Genomic DNA, 24,484 nt, shown 5'->3' on the forward strand with positions numbered 1-24,484 from the left:
GTTCTGGGATGTACCAGATGTTCTCAGAGCTGAGCGGGTAAGGTGGAGGAATCAAAAGATGTACAAGACACTTAGTAGGTATTCAACCAATATTTAGTGAGTCATTTAACTAAAACGAAAAGAATGAAAACACCGTATGGTTTCTACCCTCAGGAGCTTGCAATGTAATTGAAAGATAAAATTAATATAAAAGAAACTTAAAAATTATTAAATCCTTCGTAGTATGTTTGTCAAGTTAGGGCAGTGGTAAGACCTTTCAACTTACAAATACTTCCATCTAAAAAGCTTGGGAAAATGTTTCAGCAATGTAAGGCATAACTCTTTAATGTCCAGAGTAATCTTCTCCCTTTATTCCAGATAACAGAAGCATACACATAAATCATCTTCTTCACATAAATTATTGCCCCGAAATTTACAACATATATTCTCTCTTAGAAAGCAGTTAAAAACCCTCTTATAAACTGAATATGGGGGCTTCCCTGGTGGCGCAGTGGTTGGGAATCCGCCTGCCAATGCAGGGGACACGGGTTCGAGCCCTGGTCCAGGAAGATCCCACATGCCACGGAGCAACTAACCCTGTGCGCCACAACTGAGCCCTCGTGCCACAACTACTGAAGCCCAAGTGCCTAGAGCCCGTGCTCTGCAACGAGAAGCCACTGCAATGAGAAGCCCACTCACCGCAACTAGAGAAAGCCCGCGAATAGCAACAAAGACCCAACGCAGCCAAAAATAAATATGAAAAGCACAAATTTAAAAACGTCCCATGCAAACACGTTAACACTGGCTTTAAAACCATAAACCATTTCCTAACAAGTACTCAACAGACTGGATTGTAGGCTCCTAAGAGCCATGTAAGAGCTGCAGCTGAGTTATCTTGTTAAGACTTCACTGAAGTTCTTGAATCTCTGAATAGGAGCAACAGCTGGCAACCCATTTCAGCACCAGGATGAGAGCACGAAACACATCCCACCCGGGCGGTGGGAGCCGATGGAGACGTCACCTGCGGGGCGGGGGCGGGGGCGGCTGGCTGCACCTGTTTAAGGCCTCGCTCCACCTTCCAGAAATTCCATGTGGGCGGGAGCGGGTGGACGCTTCAAAAGGGGTCATGTCTTGACGTGTGAATATACACACTTGAAGGTTAAATCCATCCGTAAGCCACACCTCAGCGCCATTCGTTCCAGTGGCACCTGCTTCCTTGCCGACCACCAGCCGAGGCGGCCCCACGGGGTCCGGAGCACGTGAGTCTGAGGAGGGCGCCGGCCCGCGGCCGCCCGGCAAGGCCTGCGGACAGGCGGCGCTGCAGAAGCGCGTGCTCCGTGCGCAGGACGCCGGACACCGCCCCGACCGCTGCTTCCCTGCGAGCGCCGGGCACTGTGCACCGCCGTGCCTGCGGTGAGCAGACCGTCCGGCCACAACAGTAACTTACACTTAACTGGCTTGCTCACGTCCCAAACAGACTTCTCGAAGTAAAGAAGGCTATTTTGAAGATCAGTGCAAAAGAATTTTTAAGGAATCAGGAATCTTGATTTGGAACACAGATTTGACTTTGTTATTTTACTTGTATTACTCTGCATTCATTTAATATATCCTATTAATACGTTTGCACCGACTTTCAATATAAAATTAAATCTGTTTACATAAAATCATTTCGGCTCCAATAAGACTGTAAAAAGATTGCTGTTTAAGGTGAAATAAATATTTAAAACATTTTAAAATGACAAATTATAAAAATCAACATGAATCCAGTGACATTTAAAATGATCACGATATTCCCCACAAAACAGCTCAGTGCAAAGTAGACGTCATCTGATGTTCTCACTCACAGTTTGTGTCTTCATCTCTAACCTCAGGCAAACATCTTCTTTTAAGACTAATGCTTAACCTGTTCCTTGTAAGACATTTAACTCACTGTTACTGCATATTTACTTATTTATGATTGTTCATAATTATTAGTTTTCTAAAATGTCAGGCAAGAATATTATTATTGCTGTTTTTAAGTAGCCTGCTAAACTGTTTTTGTGGATTTAAAAAAACAAAACACTTCCACTTCCTAAGTTGATGAGATCTACGCAGCTCACAACTGTACCAGGTATTAAAACAGTAAGGGTTAACCCTCACCATCTTTGAGAATTTCCACAGGATGGGTCAACTGTCCACACTTGCAATTGCAGTTTATTGTGCCCAGTGGCTCAAGGAGGAGCAATGCCACTCAAAGCAACCAAACTCCACATTCATTTTCAACCTGTAAATCAAATGACTGTCCAAGGGGCAAAAGGGATACAATGTTTAACTTTAGCAGGGCTGCTAAGGTATTGACACCTACCCATTCCCTGTAAATACTCTTACTTTGGCAATGGCCTCCAAGGTTAACTTCTGGAGTATTCAGCCTGATAAAACGAAATAACTAATGACAATTAGACCATATAATTTTTCCCACTTTTGCCATAAAATGTATAAATTAAGATAACATCTGTTTATATCACTTGCAAAATGCCTATACAGTCAGCCCTTGGCATCCATGACTTCCACATCCATGGATTCAACCAACCACGGATAGAAAATATTAAAAAAAAATTCCACAAATTCCAAAAATACATTGCATTTCCACTGTACTTCAATTATTTACACAGCGTTGACACTGTGTTAGGTATTATGCATAATCTAAAGATGATTTAAAGTATATGTAGGTTATATGCAAATACTGTGGAGGCTATGGTACGTAAGGGACCGGAGCATCTGAAGACTCTGGGGCTCCTGGGGCAGACCCCTGTGGGTACCGAGGGGTGACTACACACTAACACTGCTGCAGCCTGGAAGGTACATGGCATTTAGAAAGCACAGCTGGTCACACACTGTCCTCTACAGACATATTCTTATAAAGATAGAAATCAACATTTGTAGCATCAGTAGGTTTGATTAGCGAATGCAGGTATAACAATATGTGCCCTTGACTCTAATAATAGCCATATTAGTCAGCTACATGGTGAGCTGCAAGCCTCCGTCCACCACCAGGACGTGCCCTGTAATGTACGGAGACTCTAAAAGAAACACGACTGCATGGGCCACATCAAGGGGGTCTCCAAACCTCCCAAGAAGGATGTTTTTCTTTAAATGTTCTTCTTTCAAGTCTTTCGTCATATCTGTATGAACAAATCCTGAAAGAGAAATGTTTGCTCATTTAGTTGAAAAGGGCAGACACTAAGACACTTGCTCAATTTCAAAAAAAAAAATAAATTCGCTGCTGAAAATTTGAGATGATTAATAAACCTTGTTTAGGAAATACAGAGTTTTGCTAGCAATCAGTATCCAAGTCCTCATTTTTTATTCAATTTAACCCAATGAACATTTACTGAACACTAAAATATTTGACCCAACTCGTAGCACAATATGAGTGGATAGCTATAAACATGAATAAAAATTCCATTCCTTAAGGAACCTGTAACCTAGGGAGGAAACACTCACTTGCACCCCTAATTATAACAAAAGGAACTTGGGTGAATATCCGGATAGAGGTGAACACAAAGAACCACACAACTGATTAATTTTCACTTGATTAGGGGTGGAGTGGGGGAGTAGAGGGAAGGAAAGCATCACAAACGTGGTCACATGACCTGATTTGGCAGTTCTGACAAAAATTAGTTTCATGTGCTATATCTAAGATAGCTGATGATTAGAAAGACCAGTATTTCCAATGTTCCTATAAGAAAAGAATCTAATGGAATTATCCAATCCTGATGCAAGTATATACAGAAAATTTTAAAATTTTAAAGTTAACACGGCAGTGCTGTGTGCAATAAGGCTTGCAGAGAACATGTTCTCAAGTAGCAAGAGCTGTAGTTAAAGTGACATAGTATATGGAGCACCAGTTCTAAATGGTTCATAGCACAGAAGAACTGCATATCTATTAAGGAAATCTTGTGAGATTAGTCTGATACATATGAATACATATTACCAATAACTTCTATAATCAGCATTCTGTACGCTACTCATCATTTAGACTTAAAAAAAGAAGGCAAAGTACAGCTGTGATGAAACCGCATCATGGGTGCGCTGTGAGCGTAGCTCCACCTACAGGAAGATCCCAGTACTGCACGGGCTGCGGCTACCCAACAAGCAGGGTCGCAGGGCTCCCGGATCCGAAGCCTCTGGATACACTTCAGGGTCAAAGGTGCCTCAGAAAAGAGAATCAGGAAGAGAACGCACTTCACATGCTTACAACGTCGACTGAATAAATCACGAATCTAACATTTAAATATCCAGGTCATCTTCTCAAAGAGTTCACGATACAATTATTTACTCTAAGGTTGTTTTGAATTCTAGCAAAATTGGCATAAAATATTTCCCCACTAACTCTCAACCCCTGGCAGAAAATCAATGATGCATTTTAATCTTAAAAAACAAAACAGACCTCAATAAACTACAGTAAAAACGCGCTGCAAGAAAGACCTCGTGACTACCGGTTAGCTCAACTTCTAGGTGGCTCTGCTGACGTCTTCTCAGAGGTGGCATTTCGCGGCAAGCAGAGCACTGGGTGAGGACACCCCCCACTAGCTTCCGTCCCCCGCTCTGCTGCACTCTGCAAGCTAACGGCTGGGCACCACGCACCGTCTGAACTGCAGGCTGCTCCTGTCTCGTGAAGCAGGGGCAGCAGACTGAGAACGGCAGACTTCAGCTCTACATGGCTACGACTCCAGGATGAAGGTATGCCTCGTCACGGGTCGTCGTGTTTCCCCTCAAAGGCCTCAGTTCTTACACTGCAGCCGCGTGGCTGGAAGAGCTCCTGTTCAGCAAGCACCGGGCTGTTACTCAGGCTGTGCTGAAGGGAACTGAGGTGCCCTGCTTCTGGGGGGATGTAAGGCCACACGGTCTGTGAGAGGCCACCGGAAGTGTTTTCACCCTGGGAAAAAGGCAGATCTGGAACAGGGCGCGAGGTGCTGGAAGGCAGACCGCAGACAGGAAGGGAGATCCAGGCAGTGAAACGGGGAGAAGGCAGACAGGCCTCTGCCATGGAGATGCGGCCGTGGGACAGACCTGGTCCTCCAGAGAGCCACGGGAGCCAGCCACCGCGGCAGACAGACTGACACACGCGTGCTTCTGACAGGAGACAGGCTTCGTCCGACACCACGGCCTGGACTCACGTCCGTGAGGGGTCAGATCTGTCGAGGAGAGAGCGGAGCCCGCGGGTCCAGCACCGGGTCAGGCTGCTCGGGCCCCCGCCCCGCGGGCTGGCTCTCCCTCCACCGCTCCCACTGAGGGGAGGATCAGGGCGTCATTTCACAGGGGGAGTTCCACGGCCTCTCCCACTGGGAACGGACAGCCGGACGGACAGGCCTCACAGGACAGCTGCCGGCCAGCGCTGGACCCTGCGCTGAAAGCCTCAAAGTGCAGTGGGGGGCGGAGGCCAGGCTGAGAGGGAGGGAAGCCGTCCCCAACGCTGGCTTCTCCTCCTGGACCATCATGTCGGATACAGAGGGCAGGAACCTGTCCCAAACGCAAGCACCGTCCTCTCACTGTCAGCAGCTTTTTTTTTTTCTTCTTAAATTAATAGACTTTATTTTTTAGAGCAGCTTTAGGTTTATAAAAAAACTGATCAGAAAGTGGAGGGAGTCCCCACATACCTCATATCACACCGCCTTCCCCGGGCACCCCCCAATTATTAACACCCTGCCTTAGCACACTGCATCTGGTGAACCAACACTGACTGATACGCTATTAAGTGAAGTCATGGTTTACCTCAGGGGCCGCCCTTTGCGTTGGACAGGTCTATGTTCTCACAAATGCATCTCATCACGTATCCACCACTACAGTCTCGCGCAGAGCAGTTTTACTGCCCTAAAACTCTAACTGCAGCTTCTTCAAATTCATATATATCGTCCCCTAATTTATCAGAAATCAAACAAAAACATGAAGTTAGTCTCTAGTGATAAAGTAGTCCAGGCTCTACCAAATTTCACTATCATTTTATGCTACAGCTCATGAATTACATGATCCTTAATTGTAAGTATATCCACAACCAGGGCACTGCATATAAAGTCTCCTAGACTCTCTATCAAATCTCGTAGGACCTGAGCAGAGATATCAGTAGTTTGTAAACATTGCACACACCCGTTTTTGTGCCTGTGTTGTTTCTCAATTTATGATCTCTCCTCGGCCCCAGAGGACGCCCTCCCCTAGCGTTCTCCCACTTTATTTATAAGGCTCTGGAAATTTCACGTTACTACTCATTTGACCACATACATGTTTACAACCCCTTCAAGCGGGGCTATGAAAATTACAGACTCCCAGCTGGTGCCACTGCCCACAGGTGACGTCACTGTGGGCCGCCTACGGGAGTCAGAGGCTTCAGTGGGCTGCACAGCGGTCACGCCGTAAGACAGCGAGACGACTGAGCGCAGGCGCTCGGCTGACTGAGCGCAAGGACGCCGCTGCTGCAGCTCCACACCCGTGACGGCACGCTCAGCGCACCTCTGCAAGACAGGAGCTCTTCAGGAACAGGAAGCGCCTTCTCAGAAAAGCAAGTGTGCGGTTCTTGTCCAGCGAGAGCTTGTATTTGGTCAGCTCCCAAGGAAATGTACTTCCCTGACCCATTTCTGGCTAGCTATAGAGTATAAATAAACAGCGTCTCGCTTCCATATGACTTGGTCACTATTTTAGTTTTGAATATTTTGATATACAGCAGAGAGCTTATATTTAAATAAGACGCCAGGACTTCAGCCAGTTTTAGACACCAGTACTACCAATTGTGGGATGTGCACTGTCTGATATGGCTCTCTCTTAGATGTCCATTCTCTGATATAAGTTCCTAGGACCTAGAAGGAATTAAAATAATCCCAGACACTTTTTTAGGGAGATAAAACAAGGCTGTTGCCAAAATCTAGACCAAGGTTTTAACCAGAACAAATTTGTATGTCCTAATATTATGCTTGTAAAAGTGTACAGGGAAGCAGTGTAAAAAATCAACACCACACTGAACAGCACACAACAGCACCTAGAGCAATATCTGTTTTAAGTAGCTTCAAGCTTCTGCAAGAATCTGCCACCAAGACTTTGTCCCAGGAGTAAACATAAAAGCTCTGCAGCTAAGAAAAGGGGGGAGAGGGAGCAAAACACTTAGGGTGCCCTGTAGAAATACATGACTGCTGTACCATCTGTCCAGATGTTAAGTGCACATACCCTTTGAGCCCTGGCAGGTTCAGTCCCAAGATGACACTCATATATATATACTCACCCATGTGCAAAATAAATCACTTACAAGTACTGTCACTGCATTACTAGTCGGACCAGCAAAAGATCAGAAACAACCGAAGTGCCCAATGAGAGGCACGGCTTAAATGAATTACGGTGCACCCATAAAACAGACATTATTGTCTTTTAACTCAGCCATTAAAAATAGCGAAGCAGTCACAAAAGACCACACTTCGTATGACAGAGACAGAAAGTAGATGAGTGGTTGCTAAAGGCTGGGGAGGTTGGTGGGAAATGGGGAGTGAATGCTCACGGCTACAGGGTTTCTTTTGGGCTGATGAAAATACGATGTTCTCAAATGTATCACGGTGATGATGGAACAATTCTGTGACTACACTAAACCCACTGAATTGGACACTTTAAATGGGTGAATTATGAGGTATGTGAGTTATATTTCCATAGAGTTGTTATTTTAAAAAGTGAAGCAGTTCTCTATATGGAATCAACTCCAAAATAGATTGTTCTATGAGTAAAGCAAGGTACAGAACATTGTGAATAGTATGATCAATTTGTGTTTTCTTAAAAATATGTAGTGTGAATGAAAAATGTTGCCTGCCATATCAGTAAACAAAGGCTGGACTTCCCTAGTGGTCCAGTGGTTAGGACTCTGTGCTTCCACTGCAGGGGGCACGGGTTCAATCCCTGGTCTGGGGACTGAGATCCCACAAGCCTCGGTGCCAAAAAAAAAGTAAACAAAGGCTGTTGCAGTCATCAAGCCACTACAGCTGCCCCCAATGGTGAGCCCTGAGGGGACTCAGGAAGGAAAGCACAGGACACTGGCCCCAGAGAGCTGAGGTGCAGATCAAAGGAATGATTTCAGTGAGCCCAGACTCTTGCATCTTCCCATACACAGAAAAGTGCCAAATTCCTTAACTTGAGATGTCTGGTTTTCTTTAATTAACGGTCATCTTTTGATGTTCCGACTACCTTGTGTTTGTTGCAAACACTCCTCTACATCCTGGCTCCCCGCTTACCTCTTGGGAGCAGCCCCTAGGAGCTGTCTGAGAGGCTGCATCCCGGGCTTAAGTCCTCAGAAAGTCTGCCAAATAAAACCTAATTCTCAACTTTTAGGTTGTGCTTTTTTTTCAGTCGACAGTATATATATATATATATATATATATATATATATGCTCTACTGCCTTATATATGAAATACAGAGAGAACTAGCTGACTGTGGTTGGTTGCCTCTGAGGAAGGAACTGAATGGCCGGAGAAGACTCACTTTTCACTCTATGCCTTTTTGTACTTTTGAATTTTGTACATATTTGTGTTATCTATTGAAAACACATTTTTAAAAGCAATGCATCCAATATAGTTTCAATTTACCAAATATTCTGTTTCTCATATTCAATATTTTCCAATCAGTAACATTTATCCATGATGAGAAATTTATAGTTAATGTAATACCAAAGCTTAGCAACTAATTTATCTTTAAAAAGTTAAAAATATTAGGCAGCAAACGATAGCCTAATTTATTATTTTTGCTTGTTCCTTGTTTTTCCTATTATGATTTGCTTTTTAACTGTTTTTAACTTAATTGGAAACTCCATTTGCAGGTGACGAGGAAAACTAACATAAAAAATAAACATATCAATTCTGATGTTTATCAACTCTGTTAAAGGATCTGAAGAATCCAGTTGAAATTACTATCTAAAATAAAGTTAATAAATAATCCATAGACTCGATTTAATGCTACCATTTCAACTTGTACTTTGCTTCTAATTAATGAAGCATATTCACACCATGCTTATAGCGCAGCCAATATAATATATTACACTACAGCCAAGATAATAAAGGTCACCCTACTCAGTGTCCACATTTTTTAGCAACAGGTTTTTTTTTTCCTTCAGTGTAAACTGCACTAGAAAGTAAGATCTTTAGGAAAGGCTATACAAACACACATCCCTAACACTCATAAAATTTCCCTTTCTATACAAACTGGATTTGCACTATTTAGCCTGTTGCCTCGACAACTAATTAACTCTGACAAAATTAAGCATTCCTTCTCCAGCGTTTCCACAGCATCACAGGGGTACCTGCTTGGCATTCATCACATGGCACTGTAATTATCTGTCTATACACCTGTCTTTCCCACTGTACTTCTTTCCTTGTGACAGAAATAGCTTATTCGTGTTTGCAATTTTGGAGCGTTGCCAGCCCTCACATACAGGGGACACTCAGGAAGTCTGCTGAACAAATGATTAGAATCAGGAGTAGGAACACTTGCACTACCCTGAAACCATCCAGCTTTGAGATCATCGTGACCTAGAGTTAACTCTTCATCACCCACACTACTGCAATCCCTAAAACAGAGGGAAGCACATACATGCTGCCCCAAGCCACAAATCATCTACTCTATACATGGTTAAACTCGGCTAACACGAAAATCAATCGGGCTGTACAAAGCACACACACACAGAAAGCAGTGCCAAGACCACAGTGCAGCTTTGAGATTTTCTTTTTTTCTTTTTTTTCCCCCCAAAAATGAATGTATCTAAATCGAGTCATTTATCAAATGTTCATGGATTTGGAATGCTTGAACTCAGCTGGTCTCTGACTAAACAATGAATTGGGACGAAGGAACGCTGTAGAGCAAGAGGCCTGCCAGGACATTCCAACAATTCCCTGGTCCCTGCTGGTTCAGCACTGGTGCCAAACGCAACACCAGCTCTAGGGCCCACGGAGCAGAGCGGCCAGGGTGGACTTCAGCCTCCTCCTTACGAGCCCCCAGCGGGCCAGCCCCAGTGCCCACAGCAAGCTGGGACAAAGGTCCCACGGCGACTGGCAGAGACACAGAACACTCACTGTCCTCAACAACCCACTAACCAAACCGTCTATCACACCAGCTAATGAGTGATGATGTAGATTTGAGTTTTAGCACTTTTTTATTAGTCTCTTAACTAATCCAGGCGATTTTTATCAACTAGTAATTTGTCAAAAGGCAAATAATGTAAAGGTAAAAGTTATAAAATTGGAAGATTCCAGATATTTTAGACAGAACATAATAGCAAAAGGACAAGGAGACCTAAATCTTGTAATGATATAAAACAAATCTAAGGGGTCATGGTTTTCAAGCCTTCCTTAGCTGGTAATCAAAAGATAAAGCTTTTGTAACAGTTCCACCAAAAACTAGCTGTGGAACCTTGGGCAACTCACTCTGTCTCTTGGGGCCCAGTCTTCTAAACAGTTAAGATGACTGGAATAAATCATCACTAAGATCCTGTCCACCTAACATTATCCCATAATCAGTACAAAATTTTAAAATAAAGATCTTATATAAAATATAAGGTACAAGAAATTTTTTTCTAGGCACCAGTTCATTACTTGATTTTTTTCGCAATCATTTTAGAACTACTCATTTTAGAACTTTTTCTGATCATTTTAGAACTATTTCTAATCCTTTCAGAAGTATTCAGGTTCTAAACTACTCATATCTATGAGTATCAATTCACAGGCTAATGAATGGCTTCCTTCTCCATAAAACAAAAACCATAATCAATCGTTATTTTAGTAAGTTTTAGATAAACACACAAATGTGTGTATGTCTGACAAATACATAAGCGTGTATATTTGTGGTGTGTGTGCGTGTGTGTGTGCGTGCGCTCTGACATGCATCTGGGCTAGGCAAAGTGCACACTTTCTCACGCCGCCACGCTCTCGTGTCCCCCGTGTGCTGTGAGCCACCCCAGCTCTCTGTCTACACCTCCAGGGAGCAGCTTGGGACCGGCTCCACTGCCACACAGCTCACACGAGAACCAACAGCCGGATATCAACCTGCTCAATTCGTGGACTTGTCAACTCTTTTGAAAAAAAAAAAAAAAAACCAGACTAAACGTCAGCCTCGGACAGGTCTTTTCTACTTTTTTGTTTATTTTGTTATCTGCAAATTTGTACAAACATATAAATGGTTCTACTCTCCAGACAAGTGATTTCTGAGGTTACCACTGGGACCTGACACTGTGTTTGGAATACTGAACTGCAATGTTTCCTTAAAACTAGAGTCTACTTTGTTACACAGGTCTGCTTGTAAATTTGTGGAACCCCAGGTATTTGAGGCAGCTTCCATAATTTTCACTTTGTATTTCTAACTGGACCAGTACTAACTTTATATGTGCTTAACTGGTTTGTACACCTTGGGACGCTACCTGGTACGTTTCTGACTCATCTTAGAAGCACTGTCGTTAGTACTCGTACCCTCAGTGGTTCTGGCCTATTCCGACAGGACAGTGTCAGGACAGTCCCGGAGACTTTGCCTTCCACGTTTGGGAGCGCCTGACACGTTTTCACGTGCATACTCTGCAGCGCTCGCACCTGCTCCCACCGTCCTGCGGACTCCGTGCACCCACAGTGCTGCCTTCTGGCGCCTGCGTGCTCGTTGGCTGTTTCAGTTACTCCCGGGAGTCTCAGAACGTGTGGACGTCAGAAAGGGAGATGTGTGTCTAAAACTGGAGCTTTGGGGCAATTTAACCTTTTTGAATTGTGCTTCAGCAAAGGTGTTTCCTCCTAACCCTGCGCCTGTTCTGGTCCAGGTGGAGGCTGGTTCTGCAGCTCTGCCTTGAAGGAGTGTGTCCCCAGTCACTCCACCCCCTCTCCCTTCTGCCCTGAAGGTCACTCAGCACACAGTGGAAATCTAAGTTCAAAGTGGGATTTCAGTCGTTTGCAGAATGCTTTGTGTTCATGGGTGCAGATGGCTACCAAACGGAATAAACTTGGTTACAAACTGGGGCAACTAATTTGAAAAGCAACAAACCAGCTGTAAGTTGTACATTCCAATTTATTTTAAAAGTCTTAGCACAAGTTGGAGAATTTCTTTAGCCTTTAGCAACCCAAACTATAATTCCCATCATTCTGTTTCAATATTTTCCAATTACCTGTAACAGACCAACCAGGCTAAATTGGCTTTGCGTCCTATTTAATCCATCAATACTTTCAACTCGTGTGGAATGCCCCTAGTCAGCACAGTGAAAGGAACAGGTGCACTTTATAGCACGTCCCCCTCGCCTTCTTCAGAAGGCTCTGACTGCCGTGGCACTGAGCCCACATCACATTTGCTTTGTCTTCCAGGTGACCTGCGCCCTGCTGGCTTGGTCTTCCTACAGGCTTCACAAGAACACCAGTGTTCCTGATGGATTCTCCACAGGCAGCCAGCTCTACTGCGAGCTCCCCCCTCCCCGTGACTTCTACTCCTGAAGATTCGTTAAATTGCCACCTCTCTAACCACCTTCATTGTCGGCCACTCCCAAACAGGTCGGATTTTAGCAGCCTGAGTTCCTCTGAGGAATACCTCCTGCACACGGGCTAGAACCTGCGGGGGCCGGCGTGCATGCCCTCACTTCTGTTACCACGTGCCACCACTGCCCCCCGCACCGTCACACAGCAGGCCTCAGAGCACCCCCTTCGCTCACTAAAGAGGCAACCACAGCTAAAATCACTGTTACAACCTACTACTTCCCAGAGTGACTTTTCAAAAGACGTTTCTTCCTCCTGAGTCTGCGTAAAATATCTTTTTTCCTTCAAATTTTTCTTTGTGTTGAAATTCTAACGTGAATATGGGGTAGCTCTCTGGGGCACAGTGACACCCAGTGAAAGGCATCTTCTCCATTTTAAAAACAAACATATGTGACCTCTGATCATTCTTTCTCTCTACAAACACTGGTTTTCTGGAGTACAGGCAGACCTCGTTTTATTGCACTTTGCAGACACTGCGTTTTTTTACAAGTTGAAGGTTTTGGGCAACCCTGGATCAAGCAAGTCTATTGGCGCCATTTTTCCAATAGCATTTGCTCACTTCATGTCTCTGCGTCACATTTTGGTAATTCTCAAAATATTTCAAACTGTTTCATTATTACCGTATTTGCTGTGGCATCTGTAATCAGTGGTCTTTGATGTTAGCACTACAACTTGACTCGCTGAAGGCTCAGATGATGGCTAGCATTTTTTAGCAATAAAGTATTTTTCAATTAAGGTATGAACACTGTTTTTATAGATATAGTGTTACTGCACACTTAATAGACTATAGTATAGTGTAAACATAGCTTATATATGCACTGGGAAACCAAAAGTTTTGTTGACTCGCTTCATTGTGACATGCACTCTACTGCGGTGCCTGGAACCGAACCAGCAATGTCTCTGAGGTCATCAGTACGTCAGTTATTGTAGGGGATTACTGCATGAAATGTGCAAATGACATCATCTACATAGCCTTGTTGGATTATCTCCTCTGGTTCACACTGTTATTAAAAGCACACTGTATTATAGCGCTATTCAGATATTTTAGATATAAAGATGTGTTATTTCTTTAATCTAGACGTATGGAATATGTTAGGCAATAGATGCATTACTTGGAAAGTTCTGCTTTGACAAACTGACAAAGTCTAAATTAACAAATACTGCATCCCAGTGAGCGGCAAATCAACGAAACGTCCCAAGAAGAGGAGAAAGACAATGAAAATGGAAACAGTTCTCCAAAGGGACACAAAGGTGGACCCGTTCACCTGCAGGGTGTATGCTACCAGTACTCCCCAGCCCACTTACTTGAAATTCTTACATTCAGCTCTTGAGAGTTCTTAACTTAGATACAACTGACTTTTAAGTGAGAAGTTTCTCTTGTGGTTTTAGTACAGATGCAGCGCCCCGGCCCCGAGTCCCGTCAGACCGAGGTCACGCCCTCCTGGGCGGCACTGCTCCTGGGCTGAGTAACAGTGCGGGTCCCCTGCTCCTGTCCCAGCACCTCTGAGAAGTGCCTGATGGTGATGACGTACTTACAGACACAAAAGCAGTCTTTACTGTTATTGTAAAAAGCCACAGATGCATATAAATTAAAAGAAAAAAGAAGTTCCCACTGACCTGGCGCAACTACATTCACTCTAATTTTCTTTCTTGCTACTTCTTTAGCAAGAGCGCGTGAGAATGCAACTAGCCCGCCTTTGCTGGCGCTGTACACGGATTGGCCAGAACTGCCTTTTACACCTGCAACGCTTCCTGGAAAAAGAAATGAGAGCAAATTCAAACCAATTAATGGGGTTACTATTCTGAATGTTCAGATACCCTGCAGTAAACAAACAAGGTACAAACTATTCTACCCTGTCCTTTGCTAAAATTAGGAATCCTAACCATTGTCATTTGAGTAGTAAGACTTAGGGTCTGAGTCTGCTCAGATACACAGAGAAAACAGGATCCTAAAGAAGCTCACGGGAAACCCTGAGTGCCAGGCAGGGGTTGAGAACAGATCCATTAAGTGACAGGAACCCACTCTCATCTCTGAGGAGGTCAAACATGATGAAAATTCTACAATAGTTACAAAGGCTTCCAGTAGGAAAAGGTTAAAACCAGAAAAAAAGTCAGATAAAGGCTGATTTTATGATTCTACCACACACGTAAGGAAGTATTTATTTCCACCTAAAAAAAATAGTTCATCTGAGGATAAATCTTACTAAATTTCAACTACTATCAATCTAAATTAGCAAAGTTTCAATTGCAAACTATCTGTAAAATTGCAATTTAGTTACCTTCAGTGATGTATTAACCTGTACTGCCTACTATAAAGATTCTTGGGTGGCTTCATTTATATGAATATGAAAGAATAATTTGTAATTCAAGTATCAATTGTATGGAAATAAATTCTTGCAGAAGAGAAATTGGGGAAATAATTTTCTCCACCAGTGACCTGTACTTATGATATAAAAATTAATCAAGAGCCTCAGAAAATTTTTGAGAAAGTAATTTAATTTTAGAAAAAGAGAACATTCCAAATACTTCTCAAATTATAATCAACAAGTCCAATATTAAAATATTTAACCACGTTAGATGTCACATGCCAGTTAATGACAAAGGAAGAGAAATATGAAGCACAGAAAGAGAGAAAAGACACATCAGACACAGGAAATGCAGGTGGACACAGAAAGGGGTTTGGGGAGAAAGAAAAACAAGGAGAGACACAAAAAAGAAAGAACAACGCAGGCTTAAGAGGAAAGGCCGAGCATGAGGCCGGAGCAGCTTTATTTCAGGCCATACGCTACAGTTCACCTGTCAGAGTGATAACTTCGGAAACACAATGGACTTTCTCGCAGTTTAAAGTAGTCCCCTCTGTGATAAGAGTGCCCTAGTTTATTTTCAATACCCTATTTTTATTTACTTTCAGCACGAGTCTAAAAGTTTGCATGTAAACAAAGGACTGATATGGGCTTTTTATATATATCTAAAAGGGGGATATTTTAGAGTTAAACAAATACACCCCACGTTATCAGGTGAAACATACAGGCCAGTGTACCAGCTTACAAGAACCCAAATCATATCTGGCTGTGTTAGATGGCAAAGGTCAACTCATTTACTAAGCTTTTATAAGAAAACTGACCTCTCACATTTTTAAGGGTAAATGTCAAAAACGTTCTACTTCTTATTAGCACAGTATTCTTTCTTTTTCTCATTTTCAAAAAAGAAAAACCCTATATTCTGGCTTAAAAAACCCTTATATTCTGGTTTAACACCCTATATATACACCCTATATTCTGCCTTGGAAAGACAGCTCCTGCATTAGAAAGAACAGGGTCACTGACTTTCACAGAGCAGCACCCCCCTTCTGTGGCCTTCTACGGTATCACCACTTAAAAGGCAGATGGCATGCTGCTATTTTCAAACTGTCAGACTGAAATACAACTTCAAGCCACTTTGCATTTTAAGGTCTATAGGCACATTCTACAGTCTGTCTGCCCTGTGGGGCAGGTGAACTGAAGACTAGGAGTTACTTACATCCATCCTAAAAAACTGAAAAGGTTATTCTCTTAAGTAAACCTCCTCTTAGACCTCTGAACTAGATTTATTAGTGACCCATGCAACAGCCGTAGAAATCACTTTTTAGCCCCCACTATCAAAAAGTTTTTAATTTCTTGGCCACAGTTTGAAAATTCGGTTTTACATAAAAATCAGGATGTTCGGACTTCCCTGGTGGCGCAGTGGTTAAGAACCCGCCTGCCAATGCAGGGGACACGGGTTCATGCCCTGGTCTGGGAAGATCCCACGTGCCGCGGAGCAACTAAGCCCGTGCGCCACAGCTACTGAGCCTGTGCTCTAGAGTCCGAGAGCCACAACTACTGAGCCCACGTGCCACAACTACTGAGCCTGTGCACCTAGAGCCCATGCTCCACAACAAGAGAAGTCATCGCAGTGAGAAGCCAGTGCGCCACAACGAAGAGTAGCCCCCGCTCGCCACAACGAAAGCCTGCACGCAGCAACGAAGACCCAACACAGCCAAAAATAAATAAATAAATAAATATTTTTAAAAGTTAAAAAAAAACCAGGATGTCCAATTTCTCTTAACAAATCCGAATAGCTGGCCAAACTGCACCACGTTTGTGCACATCAACCACCTGCCGGATCGGAGCCACTCCCCACTGGGAACCTTCTGTCATGAATCACCTGGCTCGTGCTGTCTCTTTCCCAATACCTGGTGGTGTCACTCATATAACACCTGCTTGACCACTAGGAGAATGTAAATGGGTGATTCCTGTTTTACCGATTAATCAGTTAATCCAATCCTTTTTCTACAGATAATAAAGATACATTCCGTCCAAGTTTCACAAGTAAATATGTTCCAAATTAGTTGATAACTTTCTTATGGTACATGAGATAATAATAAATCCAGAGGTCAGACTCACCCACATTCACAATGGACCCTGTCTGCTGTTTAATCATTGTCTTCACGGCAGCTCTACAGGTCAGCATGGAGCCCAAGAGGTTAGTATGAAGCTGAGATAGCATATCTTCGGCGTTTGTCCTTACTAAGAGGTTATCCCTACCAAAAAACAAAAACCATGTAATTTAAAATTGGGATAAAACAAAACAAATTAAAAAGTCAAGAAATACGTAACATTTTTCCTGAATGCAGAATACAAGAAGTGCTTTATATTTGAGCTAGAACACCTAGAGAGCACCTTTTAAACTTGGTTTGAGGCACTAAAATAACAACTGATAAGCCAGAAAGGATCCCTTGGAGGACAGGCCCTGACCCCACTCAGGTAGAGGGGCACATACCCCTAACTGCTCAAAGTAGGGCCATGTGGCCAAAATAGCTCGAATGAAGTATCTGCCACACTATGCCTTGCTTAGAAAGTAAATTTTTATATTATTCTAAATATTCTGTCCTAAATTCATTAAAAAAAAAAAAAGAATACCCACTCTGATTCCATTAATATTAACTGAGAAAACATATATGGTGGCAGAGGTCAGGACCATGGTTACCTATAAGGAAGTACTAATTGGGAAGAAACTGAGAGAGCCTGCTGGGGTTCTGGAAAAGTTCTGCAGCTCAATATGGGCGGTGATTACAATGTTAAACCTGAACTGTACCCCTACTATAATCTCAATATAAAAGAATGAAAAGTGTGTGGATTGACAGATCAAGTTTCAAAATACATAGTTCTTCTTCCAATTAGAAGTAAAACAAGTTAATTAATATGTTAACTCATACTAATCAAAGACATAGAAGGAAAAAAAGACATATAGAAATGTACTTAACTTTGTGACCAACCTGTTAATTCCAGCTGCATTTACCAAGAAATTAACTCGACCTAAGTTTTTCTCTATCTCTTCAAATGTATTTTGAACATCATGTTCTTTGGCAACATCACAGCTCAATGCCAAATGATCTCCTACATAACAAAATTAGATCAGAATTACTTATAACTTGAATTTAAAAATGATTCAATACACATTTGTCAAGCATCTACTATGAGCCAGATCTGTTCTATCCAGAACATGAGATAAAACATGATTATTTCCCCGATTCCTCATTTCATGGAGTTCAGTCTAACAAACTGGATGGGGGCAGGTGGGTAAAAAGAAATAAAGTACTTTGTATGATTCATCTAACAACATTTATAGCTTTGACACTGACCCCATGCTATGCAATTCAACAGTTTTCTCTGTTTTATATTCCTTTTTTTGAAACTTAACGTCTAATTCAGTTAGGTTTTTGATGGTTTCCTGGCCCTGAAATAAACTCTAGGATTTTTTTGTTTGTTTAACTATGTCACATATATTATAATGATTATTGTTCAAGCCTGACCATTAGGAGAGATAAGACAAAGCAGGAAGCTGTTTAAAAAAAAAATGCTAAAATTTTTTTACTAAAAACAACTCTTACCTGCTTTTTAAACATATCCACTTTTTTTGAAATGTTTAAATATCAAAAAAATTACACTTCAAAGAAAGCATTCTTTATTTAATAATACACCTTTTTAATACTCTAAACTGTAGATTTTTTAAAAAACTAAACAATTGTTTATCTTCTGGCTAACCTTGCCTAATACATTAACATTATCTCCTTAAACATTCGAAGACAGTAGGTCATCCGGGAAGTGACACTTTCTGGGTGGAAACCAGTCACTCATGGACCACGTAACTCAAGGAAATGCAAGGCCCCAGAGCATCTGCCTCTCCCTCGGCTCTTATCTGAAGACATGCTGGACCCACAACCCCTGAAACCCAACCAGCAGACTTCATCCTGTCCAGCCAACACTGATGGCGTGGGGTGACCCAGAAGGACCCCCACGTTCTCGCCCCTTTGAATCTGAGCAAGAAGTATGGCTGAGATGCTCCCTGGTCCATAACGTACCCGCGGCCCACGTAATCACTTCGGTGAAGCCGTCGGTGACGTTCCTGTAAAGGTGCCCCCCCGTCCCCGACGGTGAACCAGGTGCCCCAGGTGCCCCTGCTCCCGGCCCGCCTACTACCTCAACAACAGCTGCGAGCTCGGACCCTCACAGCACCCTGTCTCCCTACCCTCCAGAAACTGAAATTCGCAGAGCAACTGACAATCCATTCCTAATAAATGGGGGGAAATGGAGTTTAAGTGCAATAACAAGGAATCCGGCGGAACAAATCTCATTGTCCCTTGGTGATGGTCACCAAAGCAACGTAGTGACGTCAGTGCCTTGGACACAGGAAAGCCGACCGGGTACAACCAGGACTGCAGGAGCGGCGAACGTCCTGGGCCGGCACTGCCTGCGCATGCGCACACGTACCGACGCGCAAGAACACGCAGGCGCGGCGGAAAGCCTCGCCAGACCGCGCCGCACAGTCTCGCCAGACCGCGCCGCACAGTCTCGCCAGACCGCGCCGCACCTGCGGCACGCACCGCCCCGCGCCCCACACGGTCAGCCTGACCGGCCCGGGGAGGAGGGCGCCCACGACGGCTTCTCGGACCCGCACCGGCCGCGGTCCACACTCGCCGCGCGGAGGCGGGGCGCCTCCGGTCGGTACCCACCGCCCAGGTCCCCGGCCACGGCTCTGGCCCCCTGCAGATTCCGGGCGACGATGGCCAGTCGGTAACCTCTCTGGGCCATCAAGCGGGCCACCGCCCTGCCGATGCCCCGGGAGCCTCCGAACACGGCGCACACCCTGTCCATCTGGGACGGGGAGCCGCAGACCCGGAGGAGGAGGCTACAAGGGCCGACCCTTCCCACCGGCCTCGCGCCTTCACACCACAGCGGCTCCCACAAACCGAAGCGCCGCCCCAGGCCTCCCGCCGCCGGACTGGAGCCCGGGAGGGCGGAGGCGCCCAGAGCGCCGCGTCATCACGTCACGTCGGCGCGCCGACGTCAGTGGGCAGGGGCTACGGGCGCCACGCCCTTCGCGGACGCGAGCGTGGGCGGGAAAATCCAGGGGCGACAGAGACGGGACGCGAGAGCCGGCTAGAAGGGGCCGCGCTGCATGCTGGTACTTGTAGTCTCGGTGCCGGCGGAAGAGCGCGGGCGCGGTGCCGTGGGTGGGGTAGGGGCTGCCCTGCAGTCGGTGGGCCCTGGGCTCCGGCTTTGCCAACACCCTGGACACTGGATGTTCCGTCGTAAGATCAGGACCATGCCGGGTTGGGACACAGGGACCACAGCGTTAGGACCCGGGATGGACTCTCCAGGTTGTGTTTGGCTGAGACCTGAGGTCCTCCCGTGAAGGAGTGGACACCGGAGTCAGCGTCACAGCAGACCCTGGTCTTCCTGTTGTCCAGCTCGGCTCATGTGCCCCACGCAGGGTGAGGCCTAACAAACCAAACCGGGGGCGCGTCTGGAGCAGAGAAATGTTTCGTATAGGGCCGTAAGAGGGAAGAACAGGCCTGACTCCAGAGTGGGTCTGTTTCTTCCACTTTAACCTCTGTATTCTGTTGCTTTTACTTTGAGTTAAGAATGTTGCCTGCAGCCTGAAATATACAGGAGAGCCAGTGCTCAAAGCTCTGACCTTTAAGGGGACACCACTTTTCCATTCATACAGAGATAAAAAGTTGCAGAACAAAGAATAACGTTGGTCTAGTTGGAGGTTTACAGGAACATCGTGACCTGACCTTTGTGGAGAAGCTGCAAGAACAAGGGATTCCTACACAAAATGGGCAACAACCAGCCACACCCCCTCCCTTACCTGGCCTTTAAAAATGCTTTGGCGGTTTTGGGGGCACAAGGCACCCATCTCCTTGCATGGCCCTGCAATAAACCTTTCTCTGCTCCGGAGTCCGACGTGTCAGTATTGTTGGCCTCACTGTGTGTCTGGCACATGAACTTGGTTCGGTAACAGTTTCAGGGAAGGAGTTTTTATGGGCACAATTGGCTAGGAGGTCTGCGGAGTGTGTACCCCCCTTCTGATTGGTTGGTGGTGAGGTAACAGGGTGGTGTTCCAGGAATCTCAATCATCAGCCTCTGGTTCCAAACAGTCTAGGTCCCCGTGCTTGTGCTTGGCCTGAAGTCACCATCCTCCACCGGGTGGGACCTTAGTTCCTGCAGAAGAGCTCAGAGACATGTATCAGGTTGTTATGCAGGTCCCCTGAGGAGAAACCAGGACTCTGCCCCATCTTGCGCTATTGTTTCTTTCTGCACCCCTCCGCTAACAAGTAACTGTTGGAATCTGCCCTTTGGAACTCAGGAAAGGTCTAGGAAGCGGAAAGCCTTTTTCCTACGAACAAGAAATAGGTGACGTGGAAAAGCTTTTATACCCGGGAGGGTCTCACACGGTCCTGCTCAGTTTCAACACCCCCCCCCCAACCCTTGTTTGATTCTCCTGCATCTTCAGGAGAACAGGTATTGGACAAGAAAAGGAATAACATTTTGGACAGAGGAGTTAATCATAAACGCAGTTTTAGGGGGACTCGGTTTCACCCGCCTCAAGGAGTGGGACACAAGGGTCAGACTCAGCCCAGACCCCGCCCTCCCTCCCCCTGTCCCACCCGGCACACCGTTCTTAAAGGGAGCTGTTGTTGAGGCAGGTGCCCAGTCAAGAACATACAGGAGGAGCTCAAGAAAGGCTAACTGAACGGTCTTGCCTCGAGCATCCTCGGCTGCTGCAAACAAACAAAAGTACTTACTGCAATTCTGAAGAGGATGTGCTCAGTGCTCTCCGGGTTAATAAGCTGAAAGTCGAGCATTTGTTACAATTTTACTTGATAAAATCTTTATATTAAATGTTTCAGAAAAGTAAACCGTGGTCCCTACTACTAAAAAGTAGACCATCTGGGGGCAACAGGACAACGACACATGAAACACTAAGGAGCAGCACACAATCATGAAGTGCAAAATTATCTCAACAGGAGAGCTCGGAGAAGAGGGCGGTCAATGAAGGATGAAGAAATGCATGGAGAAGCTGGATTTGAGGGCTGGATGCAGATTGAATGAAGGTAGGGGAAGAGCCAGAACAAAACCAAAATCCTAAGCAAACTGAGCATCATTTTTGTCCTACCTAGCTCCTGGAGGGATCTGAAGTGGCTTGCAAAAATATATAGTAAAACCTCACATCCATTAGGATGGCTACTATTAAAAAAATAACTAATAATAACAAGCATTGGCGAGGATGTAGAGAAACTGAAACTTGTGCAATGTTGATGGGAATGTAAACTGGTACAGTTGCTCTGGAAAATGGTATGGTGGTTCCTCAAAAAAATTAAAAAGATAGTCTTACCATATAATCCAGCAATTCCACTTCTGGGTAATTCCACTTCTCAAAAGAATTGAAAGCAGGGTCTTGAAGCAATATTTGTAAACCCATGTTCATAACAGCATTATTCATAATAGCTAAAACAAAGAAGCAACCCAAGTGACCACTGATGGATGGTGGACAAGCAAAATGTAGTACACGCATGCACACATACTGGAACATTAGTCACCCTTAGAAAGGAATTCTGCAATATGCTACAACATGGATGAACCTTGAGGACATTATACTAAATGAAATAAGGCAGTCACGAAACAACAAATACTGTATGATTCCACCTATACGAGGTACTCAGAGCAGTCAGAATGATACAGAAAATAGGATGGAAATTGCCAGAGGTTGGGGAGGAGGAGGAAAGGAGAGTTGGCGGTTAACAGGTATAATGTTTTTGCAAGATGAAAAGAGTTCAGGAGAGGCATGGTGGTGATGGAGGTTACCATATGGGTGTTACTTAATACTATTGAGCTGTACACTTAAAAATGGTTAAGAAAGTAAATTCTATGTGTATTTTACCACAATTTTTAAAATTGGGGAAGAAAACAAACACAGCCATACAAATATTAACATTGACAACAAGAACACTGAATGCAGTTTAAAGTTTCTTAACGGGGTTGTCTTTTGTCCCTAACGTATATAACAATCCTGTCAAAATACTGTGACTTAAGAGCACTTGAAATATTTCTTCTCTGAGGAGTTATAGCACAAACTTGATACTGGGTTGTTTTCAAGTTTTAGAAATTATTTTATGGTTTTTTATTTAATTTTGTCTTTTAATTATATAAAACATTTGCACGGTTCTTAAGTGTAAACCACAAAGCAGGTACATTCAGAGAAGCACAGCTTTCATCCTTGTCTCTGTTTCCTGTTCTCTTCCTCCCCCTATAAAATGTTAAATTTTTATTTATCCTTCCATTCTTTCTTTTTGAAAATATGAGAAAATGCATGTCTCTTTCCTGTTTTACCCTCTTTCTTATACAAAGGTCAGACACTACAACAATTGTTCCACACCTTGCTCTTTTCAGGGTAATAATATATCTTGGAGATCATGCCATGATTCTTTTCACACTTGCACAGTCCTCCATATAGGGATTGTGATTGGCAGAATCCTAAAGACGACCCTCCCCATCCCACCCCAGCTATTCAATCCAACACTACCCTAGGAACCACTGGGAAGAGAATTTGAAGACGTAATTAAATCCCAATTCAATAACCTTAAAATATGTAGGTGATCTGAGTGAGCCTAGTCTAATCAGGTGATGCTCTTAAACCAGACCATTTTCTCTGGCTGGTGGCAGAGAAGTCAAAGACACTGAAGCCTGCTCAAAAACAAAAACCAAGCAATCCAATCGAAAAATGGGCAGAAGACCTTAACAGGCACTTCTCCAAAGAAGATGTACCGATGGCCAGTAGGCACATGAAAAGATGCTCAACGTCACTAATTAGAGAGATGCAAATCAAAACTACACTGAGGTATCACCTCACACCGGTCAGAATGGCCATCATTAAAAAGTCTACAAATAGCAAATGCTGGAGAGGGTGTGGAGAAAAGGGAACCCTCCTACACTGTTGGTGGGAATGTAAGTTGGTGCAGCCATTATGGAGAACAGTATGGAGGTTCCTCAGAAAAGTAAAAATAGAATTACCATATGATCCAGCAATCCCACTCCTGGGAATATACCCAGACAAAACTATAACTCAAAAAGATACATGCACCCCTATGTTCATAGCAGCACTATTCACAATAGCCAAAACATGGAAACAACCAAAATATCCATTAACAGATGAATGGATAAAGAAGATGTGGTATACAATAGAATACTACTCAGCCATAAAAAAGAATGAAATAATGCCTTTGTAGCAACATGGATGCAACTAGAGATTATCATATTAAGTGAAGTAAGTCAGAAAGAGAAAGACGAATACCATACGATATCACGTATATGTGGAATCTAAAATATGGATTCTAATAAACTTGCACTGCTTACATACTTACACATAAAGTTACTGTATATATACAAAATATTTTCAAGGACTCATGGGCTTGGGAATATTCAAAAGACATTATTGCTACATTTCAGTATTTACCAAAAAAAGCCACAGAGTCATTTCAAACATTAAGCCACTGCAAAGACCTATCTACAAAACAGACTCATAGACATAGAGAACAGACTTGTGGTTGCCAAGGGGGAGAGGGAGGGAGAGGGAGAGGGATGGACTGGGAGTTTGGGGTTAGTAGATGCAAACTATTATATATAGAATGAATAAACTACAAGGT

The 24,484-nt window shown here is 44.0% G+C and overlaps 1 protein-coding gene across 3 annotated transcripts; it reads right to left on the reverse strand.

The window, feature by feature from the left end:
- Positions 1–629: 629 nt before the first annotated feature.
- On the reverse strand, positions 630–21,258 carry CBR4 (carbonyl reductase 4). 3 transcript variants are annotated; one of them, XM_036856002.1, is made up of 5 exons: positions 19,508–21,243; positions 17,771–17,891; positions 16,899–17,035; positions 14,092–14,226; positions 630–3,155 (listed from the first exon to the last, which is right to left on the reverse strand). In XM_036856002.1, exons 1-5 carry the CDS (start codon positions 19,647–19,649, stop codon positions 2,977–2,979), a joined length of 714 nt encoding a protein of 237 aa, XP_036711897.1. In that variant the 5' UTR covers positions 19,650–21,243; the 3' UTR covers positions 630–2,976. The 3 variants fall into 3 exon arrangements, with proteins under 3 accessions (XP_036711897.1, XP_036711899.1, XP_036711898.1); XM_036856004.1 differs by lacking the exon at positions 630–3,155 and adding an exon at positions 3,162–5,877 and having other exon boundaries at positions 19,508–21,251; XM_036856003.1 differs by lacking the exon at positions 630–3,155 and adding an exon at positions 13,585–14,005 and having other exon boundaries at positions 19,508–21,258.
- Between the last annotated feature and the right edge of the window lie 3,226 nt (positions 21,259–24,484).

The sequence above is a fragment of the Balaenoptera musculus genome, chromosome 6 (genome assembly GCF_009873245.2).
Source record: "Balaenoptera musculus isolate JJ_BM4_2016_0621 chromosome 6, mBalMus1.pri.v3, whole genome shotgun sequence".
In the NCBI taxonomy this organism is placed as follows: domain Eukaryota; kingdom Metazoa; phylum Chordata; class Mammalia; order Artiodactyla; family Balaenopteridae; genus Balaenoptera; species Balaenoptera musculus.

Excerpts from the sequence above, each read along its gene's own strand:
- CBR4 (XM_036856002.1), bottom strand. The coding sequence starts at position 19,649 with ATGGACAGGGTGTGCGCCGTGTTCGGAGGCTCCCGGGGCATCGGCAGG. Across the intron at positions 17,036-17,770 it reads AATGCAGCTGGAATTAACAG|GGATAACCTCTTAGTAAGGA; the intron begins GTTGGTCACAAA and ends GTTTTTTGGTAG. Across the intron at positions 14,227-16,898 it reads AGGGTCCATTGTGAATGTGG|GAAGCGTTGCAGGTGTAAAA; the intron begins GTGAGTCTGACC and ends TTCTTTTTCCAG.